General features: G+C 42.9%; 1 protein-coding gene across 1 annotated transcript in view; it reads right to left on the bottom strand.

The window, feature by feature from the left end:
• The window catches only part of nrn1la (neuritin 1-like a), a gene marked incomplete at its 3' end in the record, with an annotated part of 65943 nt that overhangs the window by 13954 nt on the left and 33263 nt on the right, over window positions 1-18726 (bottom strand). The window contains exon 2 of the mRNA XM_079502370.1: window positions 9310-9460. Within this exon, the coding sequence (XP_079358496.1) occupies window positions 9310-9460 (151 nt within the window). The remainder of the gene's footprint in view (window positions 1-9309; window positions 9461-18726) is intronic.

Raw genomic sequence — 18726 nt, 5'->3', positions numbered from 1 at the left:
GCTATGAGCTTGTAGATCTGCTATTTTTCAATAGCTAAAGCATAACATGATGCTAACACCAAAAGGGGTTCCCGCCCCCAAAATGGGTTAAGTGATATAGCGCCTCACAATTCGCAATTGGGAGATGTCCTTCTTGGGCATAAGAGTGATCAGACCAGGGAAGGCCTTCTGGAGGCTCGTTTCAAGACCAAATATGAGGCCTCCATATATACCTATGACATAATTATTCTGTTGATACAGGTGTATTGATACAATCGTTTGACTGTTCAATATCGCGCGCAACCATTACTCTCGACAATTACGCAGCGACAACACCACCTCTCCTCATCCTGTCGTCCCTTCACGATAAGTGTCTCCCCTTTACCTCCCAATGCCGCACATTTTACCCATGGTTATTAACAGGAAATAAGTGTAACTTAACATGGTGGGAGAGAGTAAGGCAGCGAGTGAGCGAGAGAGAGAGAGAGAGGCCAAGGGTGGCGGGGGACACCCGACAGTCAGCCAGCGCTCGGAGGCCCCCTGAGGGTGGAGGCCTGTTTCAATTGAAACTGGTGAAACAAGCAATGGCCTCCTATGGATCAGACAGAAACTTCTCATAAACTTCTCATAAACTTCGGCTTCTGCATCATGATGTAGTGTGCAGCCCCTCCCCTCTGAGGGTGCTAGTGTGCACTCGGTCACTGGCGCTCATTCCCGCTTTGCTTCTGCGTAGACAGAACAACTTCAAGCTCGATCACTGAAGACAGATTGTGGTTTTACCGAGTCTCACCGGGGACAAGCTGCGAATTGTTCGCTAATATCTGTTTACATAAATGTCATAGCTTGAGCGTGATCCGCTCTGCTGCTGTTCAGATAGTATAGTACCTGTTGGTGCTTGGCTTCCCACGGTCCAAGGCAATGAAAATACATTCACAGTACATAAGTGCTTGATATTATAGCTTGAGTGATCTTTACTATGGCTGCATTATCACTAGCGCTGAGAGTGTGTATCCTATTGTGTATTTGACACTAGCTTTAACTGTGTACTGATGATCATTGTCACTAGCACTGGGACCGTGTTCCGCTCTACTGCTATCATATTGTGTACGTGACACTGGCTTGAGCTGTATTCGCTCTTCGCTACGCCGACATAGTGTCATTGACATAATGTGTGTACTGGTGATCAATAAGCATAATACTGCTTATTTCTATTTGGACTGAATCCCCATCAGCTGCCTCTGGGGCAGCAGCTGTCTGGTTCCCTTCCTGGGGTCAGGACAACAGCATACGCATCTATATAGAGGCATTTAAGTAAGAGTGTGTTTCGCTCTACTTCCTAGCACCGTGGTTACGGCAGGGTTACTGTTTCAGTTATATACAGGCATTTAAGTGAGAGCGTGCTTCGCTCTACTGCCTACCACCGTGAATACGGTTGGGTTACTGTTTCAGTTCTATACATGGTACTCACTACTACTGTTCAACATGTGAGTGTGTCTCGCTCTGATGCTGTTGTCCATGGATTATTGCAATATGCTGGTCCTCTCTGGTCCCAAAGGGGTCCATTACTTGCGCCCATAGTTATGTCTCGACTTGGAGGCCTGTCACAGGCTTTGGCTGTGATTCACCGAGCCTCAACCGTTTATCCGTAGTCAGGTTGCGGGGGCAACAGCTCCACCAGAGAGCTCCGGACTCCCTCTTCCTCGATAACATTAGTAACGTTATTCTAGGGGATCCCGAGGCGATCCAAGGCCATTTTGAAGATATGGCTGTGATTGCAGCTGTATTCTGCTGGCCCGAAGGTCAACTGTGGTGGTTGTGGCTGGTTTGCCTCCCACGGAGATGCTAGAATTGAGCCCTCACAGGTTGAGGCTATCTCAGCTAGAGGGAACGCCAAGGTCAGATTATGACCCTAACTCAGCAGGTCCCTAACACCGGGGCTCCACCGGGCGCATCAGCGTCGCGTCTCCGTCACCGTCAGGGAATGTTCCCTTTTTAATCAATGAAGGGTGGCTCCACTGCCCGCGTTGCTTGACTGCATTAAAATTGCCCCGGTTCGTTTTTTGACGCACGCGACGGAGACGCAACGTGTCCGGTGGAGCCCCGGCGTAACCCTGGACTTAATGCCGGCGGATGGGGCCTTGGAGCTAAAATGGCTATTGCCCATGGCTGCACGTAGTGTGGGGTCACTGGTCTGCTAACTAGATCCATGCTAAGGCAGCTGGACTGAGACATAGTGGACAGCCCCTTAATTATTGTCACAGTCTCTCTCTCCCTCAGTCTGTGACTCCACCATGGCCACTCCCACATTCATTTCCACCACACTGCAGTCCCTGTGAACACTTTGCCAATCAACCTGCTCCTATAAAACTGGACTCTTCACAAACTCTCATTGTCAGTTCATAGTTTGATGTCATGGTTGCATATTCCTGGGTTCCTGTTTAGCTCCAGTTTTGACTACGTTGTCATTTTGCCATTGCCTGATTCCTGACCTGCATCTCCAGTGTAAGATTTACCTATTTCTTATTAAATACTTTAAAAACTGCTCTGTTGCCTGTGACTCTGCATTTTCGGTTCAACCACTCTGTCTACATCCATGACAATTATATTGCTTCATCCTGGCCCTCTGGTCTGGCCTGTGGATGTGAAGGCACAGTGCCTGTGGTCGATATTTCATTCTAGGCATTTGCTTACGCGGTAATTATCTAACTCTGGTAATGTCGGGGCCTGGTGTGGCCCGAAGGGCGACCATAGCTGGTTATAGTGAGCCCGCATGGGGAGGCAGAGCCCCTGGATATCCCAGGTTCAATGCAGGACCCAGCCAGCAATGTGTCCATGTGTGTCAACGGTCTGAGCCCCTAATTGCTCCCCGAGTGCTGTGGAATGGCTGCTCACTGCTCCTAGTAGTACTATACTATTTTGTCTTACTTTATTAGTGATTTAGTTCTTGACTTGTTTTATTGACTATTGACTTGTTTTAATGTTATTGTTGTTAAAGCACTTTGTGACTGCAATTGTCTGTGAAAGGTGCTCTATAAATAAACTTGACTTACTTACTAGGCTGAGTGAATGCACGGGACAACATTTACGTATGTGCAAATATGCAGCAAGGGCAAAAAGGAGGAATTGAGTGGGGTCCATTCTAGCAGGCCTGTTAAGGGAGTCTTTGGTCTCACTATTCGTGATCAGCGGAAAAAGTCGGAAGCAGGACACAGCATCATCATCGTGGCATCATTCTTTATTTCAAGTTGTCAGTCGGTCTCAGTACAGTCAAATGGCAACATGACTGCGTCCATCCTCCCCCAGTTCCCTCATCAATGACATACACCCTTTTTTTTATTATCAGGCCCGTCTCAATATACAACAGGGAAAAAGACAGATAATAACAGGTGGTGATACAACATCTCCGTTTATGGTCGGAGTTAAGCAAGCAGGAAAGCAGGAAACCGAGCGCTCTAAGATGAGAGCACACTATTAGTAAGTGAGCATGGGAACTCCAGCTGTCATTATTGACAGCTGTAGTTGGTAGTTTCCTTTCTGTTCTGACAGGAAGCCATCGTTGCTATTCTGATTGTTGTCCAAAACTGGGAACAACACCCTATTAGGTACAGTGGTATACTGGCTTGGAGATGACAGCTGTCAGATTGACAGCTGCATGAATTAGACTGAGCACATTGGTGAGCAAAGAGACTTAATTGAAGGAAGATCAATACACAATAATGTATATATATGTGTCGATCTATTTGGCATTCTAATATTTCCATTACAGGCCCCACTTTGAGAAAGGTACAGTGGGACACTTCACACTCTGCCTGTCGTTCCAGGCCAGATGTTTGGGCCTGCTACCCAAAATGCCTTGCAAGCGTAGTGCACGGTGAACAGGCAGTTTGTTTCAATGGAAAGGTTTCTACTTTTTCTACAAATAACACACTATACAATAGACCCGAGGAGAAAAACCTCCGATCTGCACGGATATCAGCACATTCTCATCCTCTTACACTTGGCAAAACACCAAACACACTTTGCAACATTAGACAGACAACAGAAATAATAACATGAGGTCACTTCTGTGCCATTCAAAGGCACTGTCTTTCAAAATACCATACCTGTGGTAAAATACGACAGGACACTAAAGTCATTAGTAAGGTGTTAGCACCAGTGCTGGATTTACAGTAGTAGGGGCCCCTGGGCTAGACAGAAATGCAGGGCCCCCCTAGGCCGCGCAGTGCACATTTGAAAATAAAATTATAATTATATATATATTATATATATATGACAAAGTAATCCATTCTGTGTTTTGTGTTGCCACAAATGACTACACACTGAATTGTGTGCAGTGTTTTGTGTGGACAAAATTAGTCCCCTTTTCAAAATACTGCTTAAGCAATCATAAAAACTCAACGTGGACAAAAGAATGTCCAATGGGTAACACTTCCTATCCAACACATCTAGATGACAGACACCAGGGTGGTGAGTCTCAGCCTGGCTAATAAGCGGATTACGGTCTGGAGAGGCTCTATTGTACGCCCATTTCCTACACCAGAGAACTGGTGTGGCCAATCGGGACACGGTATGCAATATGGGCGGGCTTTGGTACAGTGACGTTCAATGCTTGAGACCTTTGACTGACAGTAGCTCTGACCAATTGCGTCAAAGAGAAAATGTTTGAACCCGCCCCCCGGGAAACAAGATCCATACACAGCATCTCCAGACTCAAATACCACACACAGTGTGATTTGAGTCTGGCTTATTAGCCAGGCTAGGTGAGTCTCAGTGTACAGATGGATTTATAATATCTCGCTGTAACGATGTGAGCTTGTACAGTACATGCTATTTTCGGTATGTGACACTGTGCACAACAAAGTATATCAACTTACAGGTCCTTAATGAGTGCAGGGTAATAAGCACAAGACCAGGTTTCGTGTTGCATACACGCGTCTGTTGCTTCTGATTAGCTCCATTTGATCTGGTAAATGCTGCGACTGACAATGATTTAGCAAATGTAAGGGGGAAAAGTCTCTCCTTTTATGCATAATGCATTAATGCCACTGTCTGTCCCTCAGTCAGAGAGGATGTGACGTTACAAGAAGATGGTTGAACGAGGAGGGTATTAATAGATGAGTGCTGCAGAGATGACAAGGAGAGAGGGGCAGATGACAGATGGACAAAGGATGTAGAGAAATAGAGGCTTGTGGCTGAGGAAGTGTAGGGGGTGGAGGAGGAAAGAAAGAAAGAAAGAAAGAAAGAAAGAAAGAAAGAAAGAAAGATTTCGTATCAGTCCTTTCTGGAGTTCAGCAGAGACAAACTTAAAGGACCACTTTTCAACATCTCTTCATATAATAGGTCCTCACTAATGTTCATGATAAAACATGACCATTTTTTCCTACTCAGTCTGTGTCTCATAGGAGGGCTTTGGGCAGTTCGGACACCCGTCCACCAGTGACATCATCATTAGGAAGATTTGTTTTAAAATATATTTAGATTTGTATTATCGTGAGAACGATGGCTTCAACTTTTGCATTGCAACTTTTCAGGAAAAGAAAGCCTGCCGTTTCTATTAGCTTGGATTCACCATTGATGATGTCACTGGTGGACGGGTTTCTGAACTGCCCACAGCCTTCCTATGAGACACAGACTGAGTAGGAATTTTTTTTGGTATTTTATCATGAACATTAGTTAGGACCAATTATAGGAAGAGAAGTTGAAAAGTGGTGAAGTGGTCCTTTAAGTGGGGAGACAGCAGACAGTACCTGCATGTTGTGTCTGTGCGTGCGTGCTTTGATCATTCAGTAAATTATGTAAAGTGGTCCTGCATACCGCTCGCTCGCTTTAAAAATGCATGCCGGTCCTGTGACCAATCACAGAGCTTTGATCTGTGACAATGTTATGTAAACATCATTTCTCATTGTAAACATGAGAAATGTTGTAAATGTGAACAAACAGAGAGAGAGCGGAGACTCTGCTCCGCCGTGATGCTCTACCAATGTACAGCCTGGATCTGCACTGTTGACGAAAAAAACAAAACAAAAAAACTGTCATTGTGCAGAACCTATGTCGACATTGGGTGAGCGTGATTTTTTTCCTTTTTTTTATTTGTCAGTTCGCCTTTCGGCTACCGTATGCTACACTCTAGGCAATTGTTAGCTTACCATTGACTTAGCCGTTAGTGCGGCGGAAAGAATGACTCGTCTCTCCTAATCCAGGGCGCTCTCCTTGGTGTTGAACGGATCGATATACTGGCGCTTCATTTCTGCTCCTCATCCATCTCTCCCGCAAAATATGAACGCTTTTTGGATCATATATCGTATAAACTAAAACGATCGCAATGTAAGCTAGCTATGTAAAGTAAACTTTTTTTAGTTGATTGTTTCCGGGTCATGGGTTTCCGAGTAAAAGCGGCCATGTTGTTCCGGCACCCCAGAGCTCCTATTTTGAAGGACTTCCGGCACTGATTGTGTTAATGGGATATTTCCCTTTGAAACATAGCATAGTTTCATTATATAGATATTCCACTATTAGATGGATGTTAGGTTCTTAGCTTACGTAAGATTCTTGATGACACATTTTATGTATTTGATGTATTACCATATGTTGGGGTCATCATAACGTCTACTCAGGCTTTCGTGAACACCACTGCCAGTTTTTAAGTTGCTTGATTTAGTATTTAGATATTTGATATAATTATTTGTATCAAACACGCCCGGGACGCGCCCCCCATCTTAATACAAACCCACTGTAACTTCAAACTCCATTTTAACCATGATAGATTCATCGGAAACACACATGTCCTTCCTTGGTTCTGGTGACTCATACTGTGTCATACTGTGTCACCCCAACCCCTGTGTCTGGTTCCACCCTGAGTATAGCCAAGGCTATACTCATTGTCTCCATCCAGCCATTGTTCTCTGCCTGCTGACTAGTTTATTCTATTTAGGCCTGACCTCAAAATAAAAAAAAAATCTTCTAAATCCTCCAGTTTTCTGAAATAAATATTTTCACGATTTTTCAAAAATAGCAGACCTACAAGCTCGTAGTGCGCCACTCGGTGGCGCGCTATGAGCTTGTAGATCTGCTATTTTTCAATAGCTAAATTATAACATAATGTTTAAAACACCAAACGGGGTTCCCGCCCCAAAATGGGTTATTACAGTTTAGCATGCTTTGCCTGTTTCGGACCTTTGCCTCCTGTACCTACAGTAGTTATTCTCTGCCTGACGTTAAAAAAGAAAAGCTAGTGTATTATGGTGTGTGCGATATGAAATGTGAGGTTACCATATTCACAGTAATCCTTACGCCGGGGCTCCACCGGACGAGTTGCGTCTCCGTCGCGTGCGTCAAAAAACGAACCGGGGCAATTTTAATGCAGTCACGCAACGCGGGCAGTGGAGCCACCCTTCATTGATTAAAAAGGGAACATTCCCTGACGGTGACGGAGACGTGACGCTGAAGCGCCCGGTGGAGCCCCGGTGTTACTCATATTCCATCATATATTCAAGGGCTTTTGGGGAGAAATGAGACTGAGCACTCCATGCAGTCACTTTCAGTAGAGCACTGCAGAGGGGATGTGTGTGCGTCTGTGACTGTGACCAGCTGATGGTCGGTGACGCCTGTTAATGCGTCAATGAAGGCAATTGTGTTGCTGTCGTCAAATAGGTGTACATCTATTCTCAGTTAGCGTCTTAAATTAAAGTTGGGAAATTATGGTAGTGTGTTGTCAAGTGTACATATGACATTGATTGCTCGAGGGGGGGGGGGGGGGGAGATTAGCCACTCTGTTACGAGTAAAAGTCTGGTATTCAAAATGTACTTGAGTAAAGTTTTCAAATGTATACAAATCTTTGTAGATTGGCTATTTTCAAATGGCCAAAATGTATATAGGGCTGAAGTGGTAAATGCATGTTTTGTAATAATTCAGTCATTGTTCCACTAAAGTGAAAGTGTCCTTGTTCAAGGCATATTGCACAACACAACGCTTTATACTGCACACCTGTGGTCATGTTATAAAAAATCACACCCGTGTGAACTGAGTGGTGCAACTCCCCTCTCCCCCTAACCCTCTCTCTCTCTCTGTCTGTCTCTCATTAGCAGGCAACAGTGCAGCACTATCTCTCTCTCTCTGTTTCTGGCACAACAGCGCCACTTTTGCCCCTACTGCTACTCATAGTCACATAGGTTAACGTCACATAGGTTAACACGGACATTGCTGTTCCTTGGAGTGGTTGCACCACTCACAAATCTAGCATGCACAGGTTGCAAGTTGCATATAATGACGCCATGAGAATACTCCTTAAACAACCCAGAGGGGGCAGTGCTAGCCAGATGTTTGTCACTGCTGGAGTGAGGACTTTTAAAGCACTCCTAAGAAATCTAATGTTTAAGTTTATGGAAAGGCCGGATGTGTCGACAAACAGTATCATTGTAGCGCTTTCAAGCCCCTCAGTGAGCTGTTCACGTTATACATCAAGATTAAGGGTACAATGGCTTAAATGCCTGTATGTTCTGCCTGTGGGTTAAGTTATGTATTTGCTTTACATTCTTTTATGCTTTTATTGCCTGTTGTATCTCTTGTATGTTAACCCTGTGTATGTATCTCTATGGACCTGTGTCTGCTAATTGAATTGAATTGAATTAAATAATCAAGATCTCCAAAGTAACTAGTGACTAAAGTTTTCAAATAAATGTAGTGGAGTAAAAGTACAATATTTGGATCTGAGATGTAGAAGTAAAAGTATTGGACTGTAATTAAAGTACAAAGCCCAAAGAGTGTTTTTCGTGCAAAACAAATGCTTGCAATGGATTCCGAATAGTTTGACACGTCACATGCTACTTAAAGCAGAATAATTTTTTTGTAGATTTTTGTAATATCCCCTGACTATCCAGTATTAACCGATTACATGCTGCCACCAGTGCCTGGAGTCTAGATAACAGAATGCACGAAAAAGGCTGCGAAGAAGACCTGTGATTTTCCCCCATGAACGGGAAGTAGTAATCGCCCATTTTCAAGTCAGCGTCTTACTCTAGTGATAGAAACGCTAATATGCTAACCGGGAGGTCGCGACATTTTTTTTATTGAGCTCCTAACAACGTCCCTCACCTTATATCACCTCAATCTGAGCCTCTAAAGCCACTAAAATAGTTTTTGGATTTCGATAACGTCGCAGCATGGAAGCAAGCGTTGCCTAGCGACAGATAGCTAAAATACGGTAAAAAGAATAGTATTAAATCTGGATTTAATACTACTTTTAACATTTCTCGTGTTCAGCACAGGAGGGTTTTAATACCTAGACAGGAGATTCCTCGAGGTCGGCATAGATTGTGTTAACACCCACTGACCTGCAGATGGAGTGGATCTCGTGCGTGTCTTCGTCCCTGTGTGTGCTGTCCGCCAGGCTGTCCCCCAGCGCCATCAGACACTGTGCAAAACCTTTGTAGATGGAGTGACACCTTCTGGCCGAGGCGGCGGCAGCGGGATACGGGCTCAGCACTGGAATGCGTACACACACGCGCACACGCACGCACGGACGCACGCACACACGCACACACACACACACACACACACACACATTCGAGAACAAAAACACAGACAAAATGATTTGCACTTCAATATAAATGGCCCTGAACCGTTTGAGAGTACGTGTGTGCTCATATCAATCTGACTGAGCAGAAAGAGTGCACTGAATAGGCTGCAGCATTACTGTACTTCTTGCCAAAACCAAGTTTGGCCATTCAGGTAATAATAAGAACAAAATGGCGTGCTGGCGGAGAAAGCGAATACATGTTCACAACAACCTGTTGCAATTGTAGATCTGCTATTTTCAAAAGAGTTTTGACAAGTCTTCCGTTCTGGTGGTCCCAAACTCTTTTCAAATGGGGTGGTCCTTTGACATGAAGATGTTTGAGAACCACTGTTCTAACTAGCCAAACATGCCAACATTGTATTTATATAGCGCTTTTATCCAAAGCGCTTTACAAAGATTGTGCATTACACACATTCATACACCGATGGCAGAGGAAACCATGCAAGGCACCAACCTGCACATCGGGAGCAATCAGGGGTTCAGAGTCTTGCTCAAGGCACTTCGACACTAACTCTGGGGGAGCCCGGGGTTGAACTGGGAACCTCGCGGTTTCCAACAATGTGTGTGATTGGGCAGCGAATCAAGGTGTTTGTGATTGATATTGCTTGATTCATGCCATCTGCTGGCAATGTCCAGTACCATGGACAGTACCATGGACAGCTCCTTCTTAGGAGCTCAGATTCATCATCATCATCATCACCTTTATTTATACTCTGAATACAGTTGAGGGCAAGCCCTCATTTTCAATGTAGCCGGTACACAAAATACAGTAAAAAAAAACAAAAAAAATAAGAAAAAAAAAATACATCAAACAACATTATAAATCAGGATAAACTACAAAGGAACTTTATACAGAACAACCATCAGTAAAATAGATCAGTTGAAGCAGGAGCAATCATGGTGAAAAATGTTCTGGAGCATTCCTTTGAACTGACCGAAGGATGGCAGGGAGCTCAGTTTTAAAGAGTTTTGGAGTTCATTCAGAAAGATACTACAGACTCACCGAGGGACTACAAACACAACCAGATGGCGATTCATTCATGGAGACTTGGAGAGAGATAGCACACTTTTTTGTCCAAGGAAGAGTGTGTATGTATCTGTCGCCAGTAATGGCGAAATCTCAGAGACAAAGTTCGAGTGGAGGTCGCCACTGTCAGGATCATGATTCCACCACAGAGGGGCAAAAAAACAGTCCACAGAGAACGTGTACAAACTGAAATGGGAATTTTGGGAGCCGTGAACATGCTTTTGTAATTCTGACAAATTATTTGGTTGAGCGCACCCAATGAACAAGATTTAATTTGAATGAAATGGTTAAACTATGAACTTAGCTGATTAGCAATTTGTAGTTGTGTGTGTGTGTGTGTGTGCGTATGTGCGTATGTGGGTGTGTGCGTGTGTGCGTGCGTGCGTCGTGCGTGCGTGCGTGCGTCCCGATGCCAAAACACTTTTTATTTTACCAAATAAAACAGGTCGTCTTCTTCAGGGTATAACAGGGGAGGTAAGAGATGCTCACATTTATAGAGGTTGGGACAAAAGTCCAATAATTAGGGAGTGTCCTCACTCTGGCCAACACCCAGATTAGTTGATTGGTTGCTGGCAAATTTGTACCAAAATATGGAGACGAATATATATATAAGAACAACATAAAAATGCATGTCAGTACAAATACATATAACATTGTTAAATGCATTAAAAATGTATACAAATGTATACAAATACAAAAATACACCACTGAATGCCACAGACGAATAACAGTCTAAGTCCACACTATTGATCCATAATGTATAAATGATAGATAAGGGGTCAGGACAACGAGGCCTTTTCGTGGAGGGGTCAGTCTGAAATTTGGACTTAGACTGTTTTTCGTCTGTGGTACTCATTTATGTCCACAACAACAACAGCATAATAAAACCCCAGGAGAACCCACTCCCTGGTTGCAAGACCATAGGGAGGAGGACAGAGAGCCAAAATAGCACAACAATGGCAGAGAGACCAATGTGTGAGGACTTCCTGTGGAGGAGAGCTCAGTAAGGAGCACTAATGGGCCATATGATGGTCAGATCAAATGGACAAACGGGGATCCCCAAACAAACATTTTTTTAAGATTTTTAGGCTATGGGTTTTCAGCTCTTTTATATAGAAAGAAAATGTATTAAAAACCATGAACAAATCAGGGGGAGAGGGAAAAAGGTCCAGGCCAAGTGGCCTAACATTAGCCTTTTCTTACAATGGAGCAGCAATGAAGGTCTGCGAACGGGGAAAATGGAAGTACTTGAGTAGTAATCTCCCCAATTCCGGCCCCGCGCAAGCTATTTCCCACTTGTGGCCACACGGCCTCAGTTTAAGTGTTAAGAACACCATGGCAAAACCAATTAAATAGCCAAGGCAGTGAGAGGCTACAGGCATGTAAAATGCTATTGTTCGTAACAGGCTGAACATGCTGGTCTAAGGATTTAACTCAGCGGAGGGATAGAAACATCGCAGAAAGCAGTCAAAAGACTTATTAAACAGCACCACAGAGACGATCTCTAGACTGCCCTGGCTTGTGAGAAAGAAAGATAGTTGAGTTGAAACCCCTGATACCACTTTAGTCCCACTAGGGAACGCCTAAAATAGCTCTCCCCGGACTTGAGTCCATCGCGGCAGACATATTGCCACTGCAGAAAGAGACAGCAAAAGCTAGCCGCTACTAAAGAGCGTGACCAACCTCAAGGAGGCTTGTCGACGTGTCTCATAAAACCAGCGATAGTGCTCGATGTCCAACAGTTAGAGGCATGGTTGGAGCCCGGCAGGTGAAGGAGAGATGCTAATTGTGTCAGACAGTGCATCACCAGAACTCTCCTTATAGTGTCCCCAGAGATTTTACTGTTAAATATTTAATAAGTCTGACTTTCTTTCCCCCCCTCCCTTTCTTTTCTGCAGCAGGAAACCTATTGATTTCAGGCAGGGCTGCTGTTCACAGGGCTTTAACATTATTGGCTTCACTCATCCCCATCAAGTTTTAATGAAGACCTGAGGAAAAGAGGGGGGGGGTGGGGGGGGCATAGGTGTGTGTGTGTGTGGGGGGGGGGGGGGGGGGGGGGGACTGATGAAAGAACATCAAATGGGATAAACAAAACAAGGCTGAACTTAATGACACAGGGATTACGAGTGAAAAATATTCAACTATACGTCTTTACACAGGCTCCCTGTATGTCAAAGACATTCAAGAATTGATTTCAAAATGCTACTATTGGTTTATAAAGCATTGAAGGGTTTAGGCAGGGGCCAACATATACATTTCTGATCTTCTGCGATATCATTAACCTTTCTGACCGGTCATGTGGGAAAGGTCTACTATCTGTAGGAGAAGCAGCGTTAAGTTTTCATGCACCACATACATGTATCTGGAATAAACGCCAACAGCAGGCCGTTGGCGTTTATTTGGTATTCTGCAGTTATCTGGACAGTCTTCATAACCATCCTGATCATATATTATTTTAACTGCTCTAATTGTATTCCCCATCAACCACGTATACCTCTAAGTTGCACTGGCTTCCTAGATTTGAACTTGGCTTGTGTGTTTCTGAATTGATGTAAAACCGAGAAAAAGAAAATACTTCTCCAATACCACAAACGAAGCAGCACATATAAGGAGATGTTGCGTGCGTGCGTGCGTGCGTGCGTGTGTGCGTGCGTGTGTGCGTGCGTGCGTGTGTATTGGGTGTATTGAATGACTTTGGTAACAAAGAAACAGTCTAAGTTTAATCTTTCTGGATTCTTCCTTCAGAAATGCAAGAAAGCTCACCTTCTCCCTTTTGCATATTGTAGCAGCCCTTTGAAATTTCCCTACAACTCTGAGGTGGATTTCTTTTTCACAAAAGAAAAAGTGTGCGTGCAAAAGACAAAAAGTTCAGGGTTGTGTCAACCTTTACCAGATCCAGGTTACACATTGTAAACGGCAACCATTCTGCAACGAAAAGCCATAGCTTCGTATTCTGTGAAGAAAGAAACTAACTTCAATCAAATTTAAAAAAAGTTATGTTTTAATGAGGCTTAGACTTTTAATACAGGGCGTGTGGCAGTAGCATAGCTACTTCAATTAGTCAATGGACTATTCTGGCCGTATGGGAAGAACTCAACCACCAGTCACAGTCATTCTTCAACAGCACTTAACCCATTTTGACCTGAGATCAGATTCTAAAAATGTCTTCTACATCCTGACAGTTTTCTGAAAAAGCTATGTTTCTATGTCAGTCGTTCTTCGATTTTTCAAAAATAGCAGACCTACAAGCTTGTAGATCTGCTATTTTTCAATAGCTAAAGCATAACATAATGCTAACACCAAAAGGGGTTCCCGCCCAAAATGTCCAAAATAGGGATGCCAGGTTGAAAGTTATTCTGAAAGTTATTCTGTACAAAATAAAATCCAGTGTAGAAGAAGAAGAGAAAAAAAGACAAATACAATAAGGGACCATAGGTCCTTCGGGCTTGGCCCCTCAAAAGAAATATTTGCTTTTCCATTCCATATACTTGATCTATCGATAAATATGTGTATTCTCTGTGTTCATGTCAATAATGTTCAAATATAATGTCCATGTATTTGCCAGAGAATCACTGTTTACTTATATCCATAATAATAAATGTCTCCCTTAAAAAACCTAACCTGACTCCGCCAGATGGGGCAGCAGAGAGTACACTGGGTTCCCCCGAGTGGGAACCCAATGTACTATCTGCTGCCCCATCTGGCGGAGTCAGGTTATAAAAAACCTGCACTATCCACAATGTTTCACACAGATTGAATTGCTTTGCTAAATAGTTACTGTATCGATTTTAAATCATTGAATCGTATCGTATCGCCATGAGTGAACCAACCTATACGAGTTATCGTATAGCCAACGGTGTGGTGATACATATCGTATCACTGTTAAAATCGAATATGTTAATACAATATAACTTATACAATATGTATGGTAGAGTAGGCTATGTTAATATAACTTACACAATCTGTATGGCAGGGTATGTTAATACAATATAATTTATGTTTCTTGTTTAAACTTTTTAAAAATCTTTTGAAATAATTTTGAACCTTCAGCATTTTGTTGAGGCAATATTATCATCCAATCCAGTGTGTATGATGGCTTTATGTGTTTATCCTAATGGCCATGTTGACAGGCCAGAGGCTCACCTTTGTTGTTTGTGCATAATTGTGTTTAAACAAAAATGTTTGTTTATTGAGGAAAAGGGTTGCAAACATCCCTAAGCAATGGCCAGTTTGACATTTAAATGATATTAACCCAGTTAGGCCTGACCTCGAAATTAAAAAAAAAATCTTCTAAATCCTCCAGTTTTCTGAAATAAATATTTTCACGATTTTTAAAAAATAGCTAAATTATAACATAATAATGATTAAAACATCAAAAGGGGTTCCCGCCCAAAATGGGTTAAAAGATTGTGCCATTTCATTGTTTACGTGTGAACACCCCAGACAGTTTTTAAGTTGCTTGATTCGGTATTTAGATATTTGATATAAATTGTATCAGATACGCCCCCTTCCTACAGTATATACAAACCCATTGAAACTTCAAACTCTCATTTTAACCATGAGAGATTCATCTAAAACACCCGTCCTTGGTTATGGTCACTTATACTACCCTCATAATAAGCGAGGGGGCCGTGTTTTTTCAATTTTAGCTTACTTTCTTTATAATATTTTTTTGGGGAAAATGAAAAAAATAACATAAAATAAATGAAAAAAGTAATCGAAAAAACATCACGTATTATATTAGGAGGTCAGTATGACTCTCCAGAACCAAGACGGGTGTTTTCGATGAATCTACCATGGTTAATCCATTTTGGGCGGGAACCCCTTTTGGTGTTTTAAACATTATGTTATCATTTAGCTATTAAAAAATTGCAGATCTACAAGCTCATAGCGCGCCACCGAGTGGCGCGCTACGAGCTTGTAGGTCTGCTATTCAGGTCGAGGTCAGGCCTAAATGGGTTAAAATGTAGTTTGAAGATACAATGGGTTTGTATAGCTCAGGGGTAGGCAACCTGCGGCTCTAGAGCCACATGTGGCTCTTATAGGCCCTCTCCCGTGGCTCCCAGTTGCTACGGCAAAGAAGTATGAAATCATAATTTATTTTTGAATTTGTAGTAGACATGAAGTTATTCTTTCATTTTGATATTGCAAAACAATGCTGCCTATACACCAGATAAAAATAAGAATCAAATTTAATGAAGGAAAATAGAAGAATAGAAGAATGTATTCATGATAAGACATCTTTGTTTGTTTTCACCACCAATGCTGCTGGCTTACTGGTACAGTATACTTGATATGCTTTGAGAAATTAGCAAACAATAAAATGTAAAAATGTAAAAATCACAAATACTTAAAGTTTGCTTTATTAAAGCAAACATATTTTGCGGCTCCAGATAGAATTGCAATACGTTTTTGGGCCAAAAATGGCTCTTCTGATAATAAAGGTTGCCTACCCCTGGTATAGCTAATGCTGCCTGACAGCGTGTTGCAGGTTCGATGCCCAATTCCGACGACCTTTGCTGCGTACCACTCCCCATTTCCTGTCAGTCCACTTTATCTATCAATAAAGGCAGAAAAAGCCCCAAAAATATCTTATACAAAAAGAAAAAAATGTATATAAGAGTCACTTGATACAGGATACTCCACAAAAGCCTGAGTAAACAATGAAAGAAGTTTAAAAACAGGTGGGTTGCGCACATCCAGTTCCTCGCTGGTGAGCATAGGTAAATATACTGTAAAAGAGAGAAATCCGCACACAGCTATGCTCCAGTGCTTCATTTATTATAAAAACACTGGCATTAGTATCAAACACAACGCGTCGCCTTCACCAGGTGACACAATCAATGATAATGACGTCACGTCACATGACATAATTGTTACAAACACCATTCTGTGATAAGAAAAAATAACCAGCACATAACAAACAAGTTTATAAAACGTGGTGGCTTGAGCAATTTTTTATTTTTATTTTATATACAAAAAAAAAGTGATCTGTTTTGGCCGTCTGCTCTCAATAGTACATTCGATAATACACTAGAACAATTTTCAAGCTACTGTGCCTGAGGCACATTCAAGAGAAAATTCAAGGGCAAAGAAGGCAGCAACAATCTGGTCCAGTTGTGCGGAAGGTTAATAATCATGCCTAAGCTCCAGTACCAAGAATAGACCTCAAATGAAAAGGTGTTTCTTGACCTATAGCCTACTCCACTGGGAAAGATGTGTGCGGACTTCTCGCTTTTATAGTGGAGGCGCTATGCAAAAATCGTGCACTTTACGATAAAATGTATGCAATTCGGCACACAGTTAGAGCATGCCATAAGGACATTTTTGGCTATAGGGCCATCGCAGATTTGTCCCGTGGTGACCATGGCAGCCAATTTCCAAAATGGCCACCACATGCTGGTTATTTTACAAATTCAGCTTCTAGACCACCTAGGATCTGGATCTGGTGACTAATCCTACATTTTCAAGGATGAGGAATACAGTGGTACTATTTAGATTTGTACGGTGACCATGGCAGCCATTTTTCAAAATGGCTGCCATAATTTGACTGTGCACGTCTGTGTGTTTGACAAAAATGGATTTGACTGTGTATCTGCGTTCAGACCTGGATAATAATAATGAATTGCATTTTTATAGCGCTTTCCCAAGTGCTCAAAGCGCTTTACAATGGTTCATTCATTCATACATTGGGAGTTGAAGCGGCGAACAGTCGACGCCAGCGTCCTCACTTCCCACATTCACACACCAATGGTGGCAAGCTCATACCAACCGACTCATTGGAGGCAATGTAGGGTTCAGTGTCTTGCCCAAGGACACTTCGACATGTGGACAGGAGGAGCCGGGATTCGAACCGCCGACCCAGGGATCATTGCTCTACCTCCTGAGCCACATCCGCCCAATACTTAGAGCAGCGCAATTACATACAAAGTCAATGCAAAGACGAGAAGTTGCCTGAACAGACACAGCGCGAATGGGCACGGCACAAACAGACGTGGCACGAACAAAGCGATAACGGCCGCCTGGAAAAAATCCAACTGAAGCTTCCTCCCGACTCCACGCATCGTGTCCTGACAGCCAATCAGCGTTGATGTTTTATTCAACCATCCTGACCGACGGGACTCAGCAACGGTGGCAAAAACAATATACAAACTAACAAACCCTTTGCAAAAAGACATAGGAACTAATTGTGCCGCTCATAAATGATATAGTAGCAGGAATTATGTTAAATATATTGAACCGAGCCGTCTTATGTGTGAACGAGTCCATTTGGTTACAATGCCAAAGTTAAATGACTGTGTCTACAGCCAATCGGTGCGTGACACGATCAAAGCCGACCTGCGGGACCAAAGTGACGCGAATGACGCGACTGGAAACAAATATACTGTATATCTTCAGGTTTGAACGCACCTTTACGGGCTGTCCTCTTCATGCCTGGCTGCCTATCGACCCAACGCTCAGTTTTAATGGTGGACAACTCTGTCCCTAGTGCTTGCTGCACACCAAACTGGCCCTATACAGTACAGCTAGCCTACATTCACCTCCACAGTCCGTTTGGTCTCTGCATACCAAACTCTTCTTCGACACAACCATGAAGAGAAGAGAAGAGAAGCAGAGAAGAGAAGCGAAGGAAAAGTTGTTGCATGAATATGTAGCTCTCATATGGTTGGTTTTGAGCACACTGTTTCTGAGTGAATCTGGGACAGACTGATTGGACCCAGATATACTCATAAAAATAAGTTTGACTGAAACACGCACACACGCACGCACGCACGCACGCACGCACGCACGCATGCACACACGCACACACGCACGCACGCACACAGTCACAAAAAGTTGAAAGTGCTCATTATGCAGAATGTCCCGTTTGACAAGTTTTCGAATGTATAAAATGTATTAAAAAATCTTTTGAAAATATCAGATCTATGCGATCTATTGAAATGCACTTCTGCATAATATATATAGAAAAAGTGCCCTTCCGGGCACAGGTCTCCACCAGGAGGATAGGAGTGTGTGTGATGTTTGGCAAAATGTTTAGGAGTGATATAAACATGTTTGTTTGTTTTTTGCAACAATTTTCTTCATTTTGTTGAGGAAATGCAGAGCCAGATCACTCATAGCATCTCTGAGGATATAATTCTGGAT

This window comes from Electrona antarctica (genome assembly GCF_951216825.1).
Source record: "Electrona antarctica genome assembly, chromosome: 5".
Lineage (NCBI taxonomy): Eukaryota > Metazoa > Chordata > Actinopteri > Myctophiformes > Myctophidae > Electrona > Electrona antarctica.
This window is presented reverse-complemented; position numbering and strand designations above follow the sequence as displayed.